General features: G+C 36.2%; 1 protein-coding gene across 1 annotated transcript; it reads left to right on the top strand.

Annotated features, from left to right (window-relative positions):
- The first annotated feature begins 1,187 nt into the window (after window positions 1-1,187).
- Window positions 1,188-9,076, top strand: LOC101162966 (acetylcholine receptor subunit alpha). The gene is made up of 9 exons (XM_020713072.3): window positions 1,188-1,432; window positions 2,316-2,458; window positions 2,539-2,583; window positions 5,102-5,211; window positions 5,514-5,709; window positions 5,891-6,128; window positions 7,881-8,104; window positions 8,261-8,497; window positions 8,595-9,076. The coding sequence occupies exons 1-9, from the start codon at window positions 1,390-1,392 to the stop codon at window positions 8,727-8,729; spliced, it is 1,371 nt and encodes a 456-aa protein (XP_020568731.1). The 5' UTR covers window positions 1,188-1,389; the 3' UTR covers window positions 8,730-9,076.
- The last annotated feature ends 3,608 nt before the right edge of the window (window positions 9,077-12,684 follow it).

The following is a 12,684-nucleotide window of genomic DNA, read 5'->3' as shown; positions in this document are numbered from 1 at the left end:
CACTCACCACTGTATGAACGTAGTTCATTTTGCTTAGCTGAGAACATTTTCAAAAATAACAATTTCAAGTAAAAATTGTCATTAGTTAATAAAAAAGTGACATCTTTAATACTGAAATGGATATTACTAACCAGTTTATTAAAAATAATGTTTTTAATATGCTATTGTTTTTGTATTAAAGACCGATTTTAATGAATAGTGTGTTTTTGGTGGTTTTTAACATGTTCTTGTTGGATTTTTCTGATGATGGACACATATAAAGAAAATTAAGCTTAAAAAGCTGGAAAAAGAGCTTATTTGTAATGTTAGGTTGGAGGTGTGGGGGTAAGCTAGTAAGTGAGTGTGTAAACAAAGAGCTCTCAGTTATGGGTGATGGGAAAGGGGGCGGGGGGTTGCTGCACGCCAACGGTCCTGCCCACACCACAACTCAAAGTCAAATTTCTAATGAACTACTGACGCTCTGCATAAACTGTGTCCTAGAAAACAATAAAGTTTTTTTCTATTTTGGCTAAAAGTGGCATAATCATAATTAAAAGACCACTGAAAACACCTTTTCAATAGTTCAAAAGATTATCTTTTTGTTTACCTCCTAAAACATACTTTTAGAAGCTCCAAAAACAAATTTTATATTCAGGAGATAATTTCTTCATCCTTTAAACATACCAAAGTTGACAGGAATGCCTTGCTTCAAAAGCTGAAAGGAAATCCAGAGGTGACTGTGCCTTCTCAGCTGTTGCCCCAAGACTGCTGCAATGACTTGCATGGTGCACATAAGCCCGGTAGATTCTTTCTCTATTTTTAAATCCTCTCTTGAAGCACATTTGTCCTCATAAGCTCTGAACTCAGTCTGAGGTGTTTGTTGGTTTTAATATATTTTTAAATATTTATTTTCTCTCATATCTTACATGAAATTCCAAATTTTTGTCATTTGGTCAGTTTTCTTGTTTTTAAAGAGCTTTATAAATAAAGATACTTTGACTTTTGTTGTTCCTATGCTCAAGATATTTTCAAAAACTAAGACTATTAAACACAAAATTTTGTTTTTTTTATTGCAATGGCTGTGAAAGTAAAGCTATCAAAGCTCTCATTTAGGGACAGTTAGTCAGAGTTTTAAAAAAAGGGGAGGGCAGGAAGCATGTGTTGTGCTGGATTACACTGGCATGTTGATCTTTTTAACTGATGGCAGAGAACGTAGTCCTCTCAAATAACAAGCATTGCCAAGTGGTTATTTCCATGCACTGTTAGACACCAACTGTAAGCCTGCTGGTGGAGGGTGGTGGAGCGAGCCATCTTAGAGAAAAATGACCGTTTAGAGAAGGTTTTGCTTATTTTCAGATTTTGTATTGTCATCAACTCACGGTTTTGATCTCCACAGGCTTCTTTGCAGGAATGGGAACGTTATTTTTTGCTTTTCAAGTGATCATTTTAGCAGGTAAGAAGTTAACAGTGTGTGTTAAGTAAATGCTCGTGTCAAGTATCCAAACTTTCATATTTTTGGCATTTAAAACACGGTGAGGTTTATAATTTTACTTACTAAACTTATCTTTTCTTGTGTTTAACACAAGATTTCCAATCTTAGAAAAAAAAATTAAATATATAGAATAATATAGAGCAAACTTAAATTGTCCATAAAGGCATCTATTGCTTTTTTTGGTTGTATATCAACTTAGCTCCTTTTGAATGTTTGTAGTTTTTCTATGTTTAGTGTAGAGTGTCTACTGAATGAAGCACCAAAAAGCTTGTTGATGTAAAGTGACCTTCATCTCAAGGTTGGCTGAAATGTGAAAGAAGATCCTTCTCCGGCTTGTGGAGGACAAGATGTGGAAGCATTATAAGTAAATCTCTGTTAGAGGCCCTCCGAGGGGAGCCATCAGTAGGAGATACAAATGGTTCAGTTTCAAGACATTTAAAATCTGACATAAGAAGCTTTTTCTTATGGATTTTTTCTCCCCCATGTTCTCGAAATTCAAATAGTTTTTCTAAGTTATGGGAATTTAGTTGGTCAAAAATAGTCATCAGATACATGTTATGTGTCCTGGTTGTATCAAAAATTAATAAGAAAATGCTTAAAGCTTGTTTTATTTGTTTGCAGCCATTGCTTGTTTTGACTGTTAGTCCAAACTGAACTGGTGAGAAAATACCAGGTGTCAGCTAACTTCAATGTACCAGTGCTGTTCTGTGGTACAGTATTAAATTAAATCAAGCCTGACAGGCACAGAGACAACCCCACAGAGTCATTCAAGTGACTAAATCTAAGTAACTTATCAGCAAACGGCTCTTGTTGTAAATTATGTACATTGACATTTTTGTTTCAGGTGCTGCCTTTGCATCTTCTGATGAAACCCGTCTGGTTAAAACCCTTTTCACTGGGTACAATAAGGTCGTCCGCCCCGTCAATCATTACAAGGACCCTGTTGTTGTCACTGTGGGACTTCAGCTCATTCAGCTCATCAGTGTGGTGAGGCTTCATGCCACAGTATTTCACGCCATCTGTCTAAAGACCTGCTTTCTTCAATTACAATATGTTTGGATCTGCAGGATGAGGTCAACCAGATCGTCAGCAGCAATGTGCGACTGAAACAGGTTTGACACAAGACTCTTTTCTCCATAAGACAGAAAAGTGAACCATATATTTAGGAACATTAGTTGATTTTCTGTTCATTTATTCCATTCTAGTATTAGTGAAGCCTTTTTGAATCAAGTTCAAATTGACTTAACACTTACATCAGGCAAAACACACTCTTAAGCAGACTTTCTCATTAGCATGATCCAAACTTTTTCTAAAAACCCTTGAAGCTGGTCCATGTTTTCTGTCCTGTAATTCATCATCATTCCACCAGAGGCAGTAGAAGGGCTTTTCCTGCTCATTTCAAAATGTCTGCTTTAGTGAAATCTCAACTTTTGATGGCAAAGGTTTTGCTAATTTTCAAAACTTCATCGCGGGTCTAGTTTTATTCATTGTTTAAATGAATTCTTGCTTTATGGAAATTATACAAAATTTGTTGATAATGAATTCAGTATAATAAAGTGATTCCATGTTAAAATGTGTGAATCAAATTTGAGATGGTGGGTAAATAAGGTGCTTTTTTACTTGTATCAATATTTTTGTATCCCAAAACTGACATTGTGTATGCAAATTTTCACAAAATTATTCAAGTATTCAAGGATTTTTTGTTATTTCATCACAGGGGTGAAACAAAATTCCTGGCTCTGGTCCTGGACCAGCTGATTACAGTGCAAAATATGGCAAAAAATGATATATGTCAAATTAACTTGAAATAAGTAGTTCTAATGGAGTATTGCACAAAGTATAAATACAAATAATGTATCATAAATGATACCATCTATTTCTCAGTAACAAAATGATACAGCATTTTCTGTGGATTTCATCAAAGGATTTAAAAATAATTTTGATTCCAGGAAAAATTAATTTTCTGTCAATTATTTGATGTAGTGGACTTTGAGCAAATTTGTTTTCTTGAGCTCTGAACTCAGTTGACATGATTAAACCACATACTTAAATTAAGATATGTTTTTGAGGGCAGACTGTTGATGATTACAGATTAGAAACATGCAGCTTTGGAGGCAGGAACACCACAAACTGTATTTACATAAGAGAGAAGAAAAAAAAATTGTCATGGGATTGCTGCTTAAATACTGTAGGGCTCCCAAATACGTGGAGTGACCTTTGAATGGTTGGTCTGCTGGAACATGTGCGTCTGTGTTTGGTTTGAACCTACAAGCTTGATCAAAAATGAAAAATGTAAGCCTCAGCATTAGAGCAAAGGGGATGTTTGCCTGTTGAACCAAAACAACTCTTTACATTGACAGCAAGCCATTCTTAGATCATGTCGTTTCATGCTGGGAATCTTGACGAATTGGGAGCCATTAACTTGATTGTTCAAAGTGATTTCTGTTTAGTGATGGGAGGCTGGAAGGGCATAGGTCAGGTGGCAGAATGAAGTCCTTGAGGCCAGGGTCATTGAAATCCTGCCTTTTTTTTAAACTAAACCAAAATGTCTAACCTGGTGGACGGAGTTATGGCAGCTGTTAATCCAAACAGTGGAGAACTGTAACTGCATATTTACTTTGAGGTGTAATTTTTAATTCTTGGAAAAAAAGGTTAACATCTTTTGAGAAACCTATTGGGAAAAATAATATCTTTCTTGTTGGTTTTGTCATCCCATTATAGTATCTGTACAAATTGACAAACAGACTTCTGATTCTGGACAACCCCCTACTACAACATTTCTCAGTGTAGTGAAAGACCCTAAAAATACAAACTCTTAAGTTTTATGTTCATAGTAATAATATGCAGCAGAGAGTCAGTTCTAAAAATCTATGCACAATAGAACAAAAAGGACTTTTGACCTCTGTGGTGTTATATTTGTTACTGGTACTTGATGTTTTGGAGTCATTAATGTTTTTTGAAGTTATTTTTAACAAATGGCTCTTGCAAGTCTGGCAGTTTTGTATATTTACTTTTTGTAGTCATTATTACATTGGTGGTCCAAGTGTCATTGTTTTGCAGTTGAGTCATGGCATCTGGACTATTTTCTTTATTGTTTTTTTTTTTTCATTTTAGACATTAATGGTAGACAACACAATAAAAAGAATCCCACAGATTTATCAAATTTATTACAGAAATAATGAAATGCATAAATAAAAAACTAAAACAAAGACACACCTATGAGATTCATTAAAAATAGTGATTATCAAATAAAGTGGTTAGCAAATTCAGCTTAATCCAGTGCTTGGAAAGGAGTGTGAAGAAGCAAATTTATAGAGTCCCACCCCCAATTATTTTATAATTTTGCGTTGCCTTCGTGATCCGGTTCAGGTCAGATCAAGTGCAGTGACTTAAAATCCTCTTTCTTACAACGTTTCACTACATTTCTAACTGGCTTCATCAGTTGTTCTCCTTGTTCTTGACTCAAAATATTTTTGCTGCTCCCATTATTGAAATAAAATGAAAAAATTAGATATTTTATTCTTGTTCTGCATTAAAAAAATGGTATAGTTCAGGTTTCATACTGTTTTTAAGTTACTTTTTATACCTTGATCTGCTGATCCATTGTTCTGTCTATGCTTTCCTTTTTAGCAATGGAAAGATGTGAACTTGCAGTGGAACCCAGAGGATTATGGTGGCATCAGAAAGATCAGAGTCCCCTCCACTGACATTTGGCGTCCGGATTTGGTCCTCTACAACAAGTATGTTATTAAACTTAATCCACACTACGTCTCCCTGGCTGTGAAAGCTTACTTGTTATTACAGTCAGCTTTGTACAACCCCAAAATACTGCCCATTGAAAAGAATCGGCACAGTTGCTTGGCAGGGATATCTTAAGACTCACTTTCCAGTACGGCACTTCTCAGATTTCAATACCCCCACCCTCTCTTACACCCCCACAACCGCTTGTGTCCACCCTCCTGGAGGCCCTGGTGTCTCTCAGCATTAGAATTTAAGCCGTCATCTCCATGTTGATGCGGTTTGTGTTTGCCTTTGCCCGCAGTGCTGATGGTGACTTTGCCATCGTTCACGAGACTAAAGTGCTGCTGGAGCACACTGGAATGATTACATGGAACCCGCCGGCCATCTTTAAGAGCTACTGCGAGATCATAGTCCTGCACTTTCCCTTTGACCTCCAGAACTGCACCATGAAGCTTGGGACCTGGACCTATGATGGAAACTTGGTCGTCGTGAACCCCGTACTGCCTCCTCGTCAGCACTCTCACTTGTCACTGTCACTTTATGACCTTAGATTGATTTACAAAAAAATTACGATTGAAATAAATAAGTGAAATTAACTACTCTGAATTTTAACACTGGGTTTTAAATAATTTTGAGTGTACTGCTAAACTTCAACCAGACTGTTGTTTCTCTTAACAGGACAGTGATCGCCCTGATCTCAGTAACTTCATGGAAAGTGGAGAATGGGTCATGAAGGACTATCGAGGTTGGAAGCATTGGGTGTACTATGCTTGCTGTCAAGACACCCCCTACCTGGACATTACGTACCACTTCCTCATGCTGAGGCTTCCGCTGTACTTCATTGTCAACGTCATCATACCCTGCATGCTCTTCTCCTTCCTGACTGGTCTGGTGTTTTATCTGCCGACAGACTCTGGTACGTTCACAAAAACAGAAGCCAGTTATCTCATTCAGGAGTGGTCTTGATCTCAGACACATGTCCAAAATCTGGCCTGTGGGCGTTAAAGTTTCTACCAGCCCACAGACTTCTGTCATGAAAAACAATATTTTGCTGCCCAAGCACTTTCTAAAAACTGTGTGTACCGTATGTATTTCTTGAGTGTGTTTGCCTAAATTATGTTAGAAGCCATTGTTAATCTGGGGCAACAACCTGTGGCTTCTTGACCTTCAGCACCTTAAGGCCCAAAACAGACGATCAGAGGAGATCAAAATCACAGTACCTCTGAATGAGATAACTAATTCTTGTTTACTTATTGTTAGTACACACGTTTAATTTACAATTTATTACCTTGCATGAAATACTAGGAAAACTGGAAAATTTCCCTGGTCAGTACCCAGGTGTTTGTCTCTGACTCACACTGGTTGGATTTTTTTTAAAGATGTCCTGGATCCTTTTTAGGTCAGTGAATCAGATCATTCAAAATTAACCAATATCAAGTATGAATCGTATCATCAACCACAATTTATTATATAAATCAAAACGTACAAATGAATCGTTACACCCCTACTCAAAATCCCTTCAAGTTAATCAAAAATGTTTTTTATTCATCTTGATTTGGGCCAGTTGACCAGAAAAAAAAATATTTTTAATCCTTCTTTATGTTGAACAATTCTGACACACATGCTATGGACAGACCTTGAAAAATCCTCTTCATAAATGCTATAGATCATCCTTTTGTCTGAATTTGACCAGTGATGTGGACCACGATGACTTCACAAAATAATTCTGTCTATTTATGACTCATTTCTTTAGTTGATTTATTTAATAAGCCGGGGTTTGTTTGTTTTTTTGTGGCAAATCTTGAAATGTAACACTTCCTGCCGCTCTAAAGCATCTTTCTCTCCACATACTGCAGAAGCTGTGTACTTGTGTGCACATCTGGCCATGTTCCCAGTGAAGGCCTGCCTCATTACCCAGTGTCCCTCTGTGCTGTCATGTCTGAAAGGAGGCCTTTGCTTTAATGTATAATACATCACTTGATCTCTGTTTCTGATATTGCTGCTGACAGGAGAGTGTGAAGGAGAAGCTGGTGCCAAAAGATGCTCTCTTTGGGATAACGGGTTCTGAGCTGCTTCTGAGCTGCAGCAGCAACAACAAAACATGTCTTGCATTGTTCCTGTGTGTTACATTGTCAGAATGAGTTCACTTGTTTTATTTTTGGCTCCAGAAAACAAAAAGACCCTGACCATCACTCTTTAACTGTCAGATTGTCGTATTCAACTTTCACGTATTGAAAGTGAAATTAAACATTACTATCAGGCAGGGATACTGATTGGCTGCAGGCTCTCGCAGAAACCAGGCCAGTCTCTCCCTAGCGGCAATATAGTAAGATTTGAAGCTTATGAATCAACAGAGAGTTAAATGTCTGTGCTCTACATTTTTTTATGATTTCTTTCAAAGTAAATGTATGTATGTATGTATGTTAGTACTTATTCCTGTTTAAAGGAACTTTGAACTCTGAATATTCTTTACGAAAAAACTGTTTTTTCTTGCCTGTCATCTCACAATGCCCACAATGACTTGCCTCTTGGCTGGATCCTTTGACCAACTGATATTAGACTGAAAATATATTTCTGTTGGTCACAGTACTTCATACTGTGGTTTTCTGAATCACACATAGCCTGAACAAAAAGTGAGCAGTTCAAAATGGTCTGCTGTGTCTTCCAGGTGAGAAAATGACTCTGAGCATCTCCGTTTTGCTGTCTCTAACTGTGTTCCTGCTGGTCATTGTGGAGCTCATCCCCTCCACCTCCAGCGCTGTACCCCTCATTGGAAAGTACATGCTCTTCACCATGGTGTTTGTCATTGCTTCTATCATTATCACTGTCATTGTCATCAACACCCACCACCGCTCTCCAAGCACCCACACCATGCCAGACTGGGTCCGCAAGGTGAGAAAAAGAACTTTTAGCTGTTAAGCTCTTCTTTCTTCTGTGTTTTACTGCCATCTGGTGGTAACTGGCTCAACATACCTGTATTTTCATGTTTTCTATGTGTGCTTTATTAACCAGTGGAAATAAAACCTTTTTTCTATTTTTCTCCAATAGGTTTTCATAGAAACTATTCCAAACCTTATGTTCTTCTCAACTATGAAACGACCGGCGAAAGAAAAGCAAAATAAACCAGTCTATACTGCAGAGTTTGACATCTCAGAAATCTCCGGCAACCAGGCCACTGCTGTGCATTACCAGTCACCTTTGACCAAGAATCCTGACGTCCGCAGTGCCATTGAAGGAGTCAAGTACATTGCAGAGACTATGAAATCCGATGAAGAGTCCAACAATGTAAAATCACTCTTTCATTTTAAAAACTTTGTGACATTCTGCTTTGATTCTTCTGTATGTTTTGATGATTGTCGTCTCCTCTTTCTTTTCTTTTCAGGCGGCTGAAGAGTGGAAATTTGTGGCCATGGTCCTGGATCACATTCTGCTGTGTGTTTTTATGGGGGTGTGCCTCATAGGCACATTAGGTGTGTTTGCAGGCCGCCTCATTGAGCTAAGCACATACGAAGCGTGAAAAATCCTTCCTCTACAAGTGACTAAAGGCAGCTGTGCTCTGTAAAGGCTAACACATGGGTGTGGAACAGCAAAACCAAATGATCAAGCATGGTTCTTCCTTCAATCAAATCCTAATTGTTTTAATAAATGATTCTTAAATCATTTGACTTTAGAATTCAAGACTTTATGATGAACTATAATTTAAATGCATCCTATATTAATTCATGAGCCTTTTATCATCTCGGTTTTCATAGGTTTTTAGGAAAATGTTTCTTTTACTCACTAATATTTGACTTTTTTCCTTTTGCAGTTAAGTTTGTACATGTGTGACACCCATTTTTAGTTTATTAAAAAAGATTGAACATTTGTGAGAGTCTGACTTTTTTGCTTGCCATACTTTTCTAGTAACACTTTCCAAATAGGAGCATAAACGTTGATGACGATGAATGAATGGTTAATTGTTCTTTTTGTCCGTAAACATGTGAAGAACATATTGAATTTTAACTAATATATCAAGATTTCTCTGTTTAAAATATTTTTCTGGTTTTTATTTGCTTTCATGTTTGTAAAAGTAATTTTTTTTTAGAGTTCCTTCCTAACCAAAAATTTATAACTTTGCTCTGTTCTCAGATTTTTACTTAAGTAAAATACATTTTACACTCATCTGTGCAAAATACTTTGAAACTGTGTTGGTAGATCAGGGATCTGCAACCTTTAACACTAAGCAAGCCAAATGGGCCACTTTCTTTTTAACCAAAACATACCTAGAGCTGCAAGGTTCCACCTCATACTGTAAGAAAAAAAAAAATGTTTATATTTTTTGTGGCCACTATACCATTCTCTTTTTTAAATGTTTTTTTGAAAAATTTACAATAAACAAAGTATGATGATATATAAGAAAAATAAGATACACAAATAAAATCCTCTTGCTGCAGATTTACTTGAAACTTAGAGAAGGTCCAGTCAAACATCTCTCAGAATATTTGCTTTGAACTTATTCTGATAATAAACCACTCTTACTGCAGATTAAACCTTTTACCATAATTTACTTAGTTTTCTGATGTGTTTAAAATCTAAACATAAAGGACCACTTGACAAAAACAAATTAACCAAAAATTACATGAAATTGTTGGCATTGAAGCCAGAGAGCCACAATGGAGAGATAAAAGATCTGTATGTGGCTCTGTAGCCACAAATTACAGACATGAGATGGATAACTCAACTCCAGTATGCAAGGAAAAAGGTTTAATTGCTCAGGATGTCTTGGAGCTGAAACAAGTGTAGTGATTCCATCTTCCCACTAATAGGTGGCGACACCCAACATGACGAGGGATGAGAGACGGCGTTAACTAAAACGGACTGAGAAAGGCGGAACAGTCTGTTGCTAGGCAACTCACCCACACTGAAGGGTGGGTGGACCCTAGTATGTAAAGCTGGCTGTCTTTGAGGTGAGATGAATGTTGAGGTCATAAAAGCACACAACTTGAACTTTTCAGCTCTAAATATGACTGTCAGTAACATATCTGATGATCCAAATGCAAAAAGCTACATTTCTGCCAGCAAACCCTTCAGTTTGTTTTTTTTCTCTTGGCTAGCAGGTTTTAACAAAGATACTTAGAGATAAAAACTTCAGGCAAAGTGATCCCAGAGATGGAAGGAATTTGCGGTTGCTGGTTTTGTGTTCTGTGTGCTCAAAGTGCAAACCACCGGGCTGATTTTAACTAAAGTCTTTACTTGTTATGTCAGTTAGTCAGTAAATCATCATTTCCTTTACATTTTCCTTATTTGTTCTGTCCAGCAGCTGAACAAAGACATAGGCAGAGAATCTTGTGTTTTGGACTGATTCTTTTATGTTTATATTAGGTTCTGTTTCATACAAATATGTATTTTGTTTCATTGTTGTTAATTCTTTCCCCCAGTTATTTGTTTTTGTTTTGCCTCAGATTTGATCAATTCTCAGAACTTCGAATTCTCAGTTTTTATTATTATTTCTGCTTCATCCTTATTAGTTATAGATCTTTTATTCCCCCACTTTTACCATTGAATTTTATCATTCTCTTTATTCTTCAAACCTCAAATCTTGTTACAAAAATGTCTCCCTTTTGTTCTTTGAGTAACCTTCATTACTTCAATCTTTCATGCTATAGTATATTATGGAGAAAAAAGTCTTCCTTAAAGCATGTAGTCTTTTTTTCTTTAATAAAATGTATTATTATTACTACTACTGATTTATTAATATTTATTATGTACTTTTTATTTATTGAGGATATATCCTTAACTACTTTCGCACACTTTCTGACTAACACGGTCCGTTAGGAGTTATAAGTTTAGTAGCTTCCACCACAATTTTCCTAAATGTTTCTTAGATCCTCCATATTTTGAGTCACATCCATCCTCAAAGGCTATTTTTCTCACATATAATTAATGATCTCTTCTGCAGTTGCAACTCTTGGGCTGCACCCTATTCTCACAGTTGTAATATTTATGGGTTTTCTCCATCTGGGACATTTCTTTATCCTTTATATGAGGCATGAGCGTCCAAAGCTGAAACATCTCCAAGGCTTTGGCACATACTCCCTCACTGAAAATGACAAATAACCTGAGAGTCTGTTCAGCAAAAGTACACTTTCAGAGTCTTTTTTTAATACTATCTCTGAATATTTGAAGCTTCCTTTCAAAAGGACCTATTTACCTTTCTGAATTCTGCTTTGCCTGCTTTTTTTAAGCTTTTTACCAAATTCTATGTCCATACTGTCTTCACTCTCTCAAACAACTAATTTACCCCTCTCCATCACAGTACACCCAGACCTACCTGGCTACTTAAGTACAACTTATTTGGAAAATGAACAATATGTACATACTAATAACATAGTTACGGCAAGTCACATATGGAGATCCACATGACCTGAAAAATGGTCCAATTCTTTATATTTTATGTGAGTGATATTGTGTAGAAGAAAAAAAAATTATAAATGAAACTATGAAACTAAATTGTGTGTTTCCAGCAGCTAATTCTGAAAAAAACTAAAAAAGCCTGAATATTTTGTTTGATGTAAACAAACTATCAAAAACAGATTAGGATTTTTTAAGATTTTAAATAAACCAATAAATGAATAAAGGACTAAGTATGTATGTCAATTTGGAGTGGTAATTGAGTGTAACTACCAAAAAACAAAATATTAAAAATCCTTAAAGGGGAAGTCCCTATAGCTTCCATGTTTCATCTTGATCTTAAATCATAAAAGTTTGAATGTATGTTTTTGCAAAATATTAATTTTACATAACAGATCTGGACTGAATTGTAATAAAACAATAGTATTTATTAGGCTTCATGCTGGTGTTTTTCGTCTTTTTGACATTTTAGAATGTATGTTAACATCATACATGTCCCTCAGCTGGGACTTCTTGCTGTGAAGCAAGAGCACTAACCACTGCTTCATCGTGCATCCCATCACTAGCCTCTCTTCTTTTTTTTTGTTTTTTGCCCCACAATAATAATGCAGGTATACTTTATACTTAGATATTTGCTGTTTTTACTTTTGTGGGAGACAATCTGCTTAATACAGCCTTAAATCTGAGGTTCTGTCCACTCTTTTGGCAGGCTAGATAATTTGATGGTGATTAGGGAAATGATAAAGTTATTGTCTTGAGTAATTGACAGTACTTCACCTCACAAAGAGAAGGTTAAAATGCCTCTGGTTTCTTATTAAGGATGTAATGGCTGACTCTCAGCCATTCCTTTAGTTTTGACAAAATTACAAAACATTAATTATTTTGCAAAATACATGGTCGATGGGACAGAAGATGCTTTCTTTTAGCGCTTGAATAAGGAATGCAGCCTCAAATGACTCAAACTGGACTAACATAGAAGTCAATTTTATTTTGACAGTCACAGCTTTATTAAAATACACTAAAAGTGTTGTTACCAAAGACTTTCAATGGTCAATTGGCAGAGTCGCTTATATGATTTCACA

This window comes from Oryzias latipes, chromosome 21 (genome assembly GCF_053564925.1).
Source record: "Oryzias latipes strain Hd-rR chromosome 21, Olatipes_Hd-rR_3.1".
Classification (NCBI taxonomy): domain Eukaryota; kingdom Metazoa; phylum Chordata; class Actinopteri; order Beloniformes; family Adrianichthyidae; genus Oryzias; species Oryzias latipes.
Note: the sequence above shows the minus strand (reverse complement) of the source record. Positions and strands in the feature narration are given on the sequence as shown.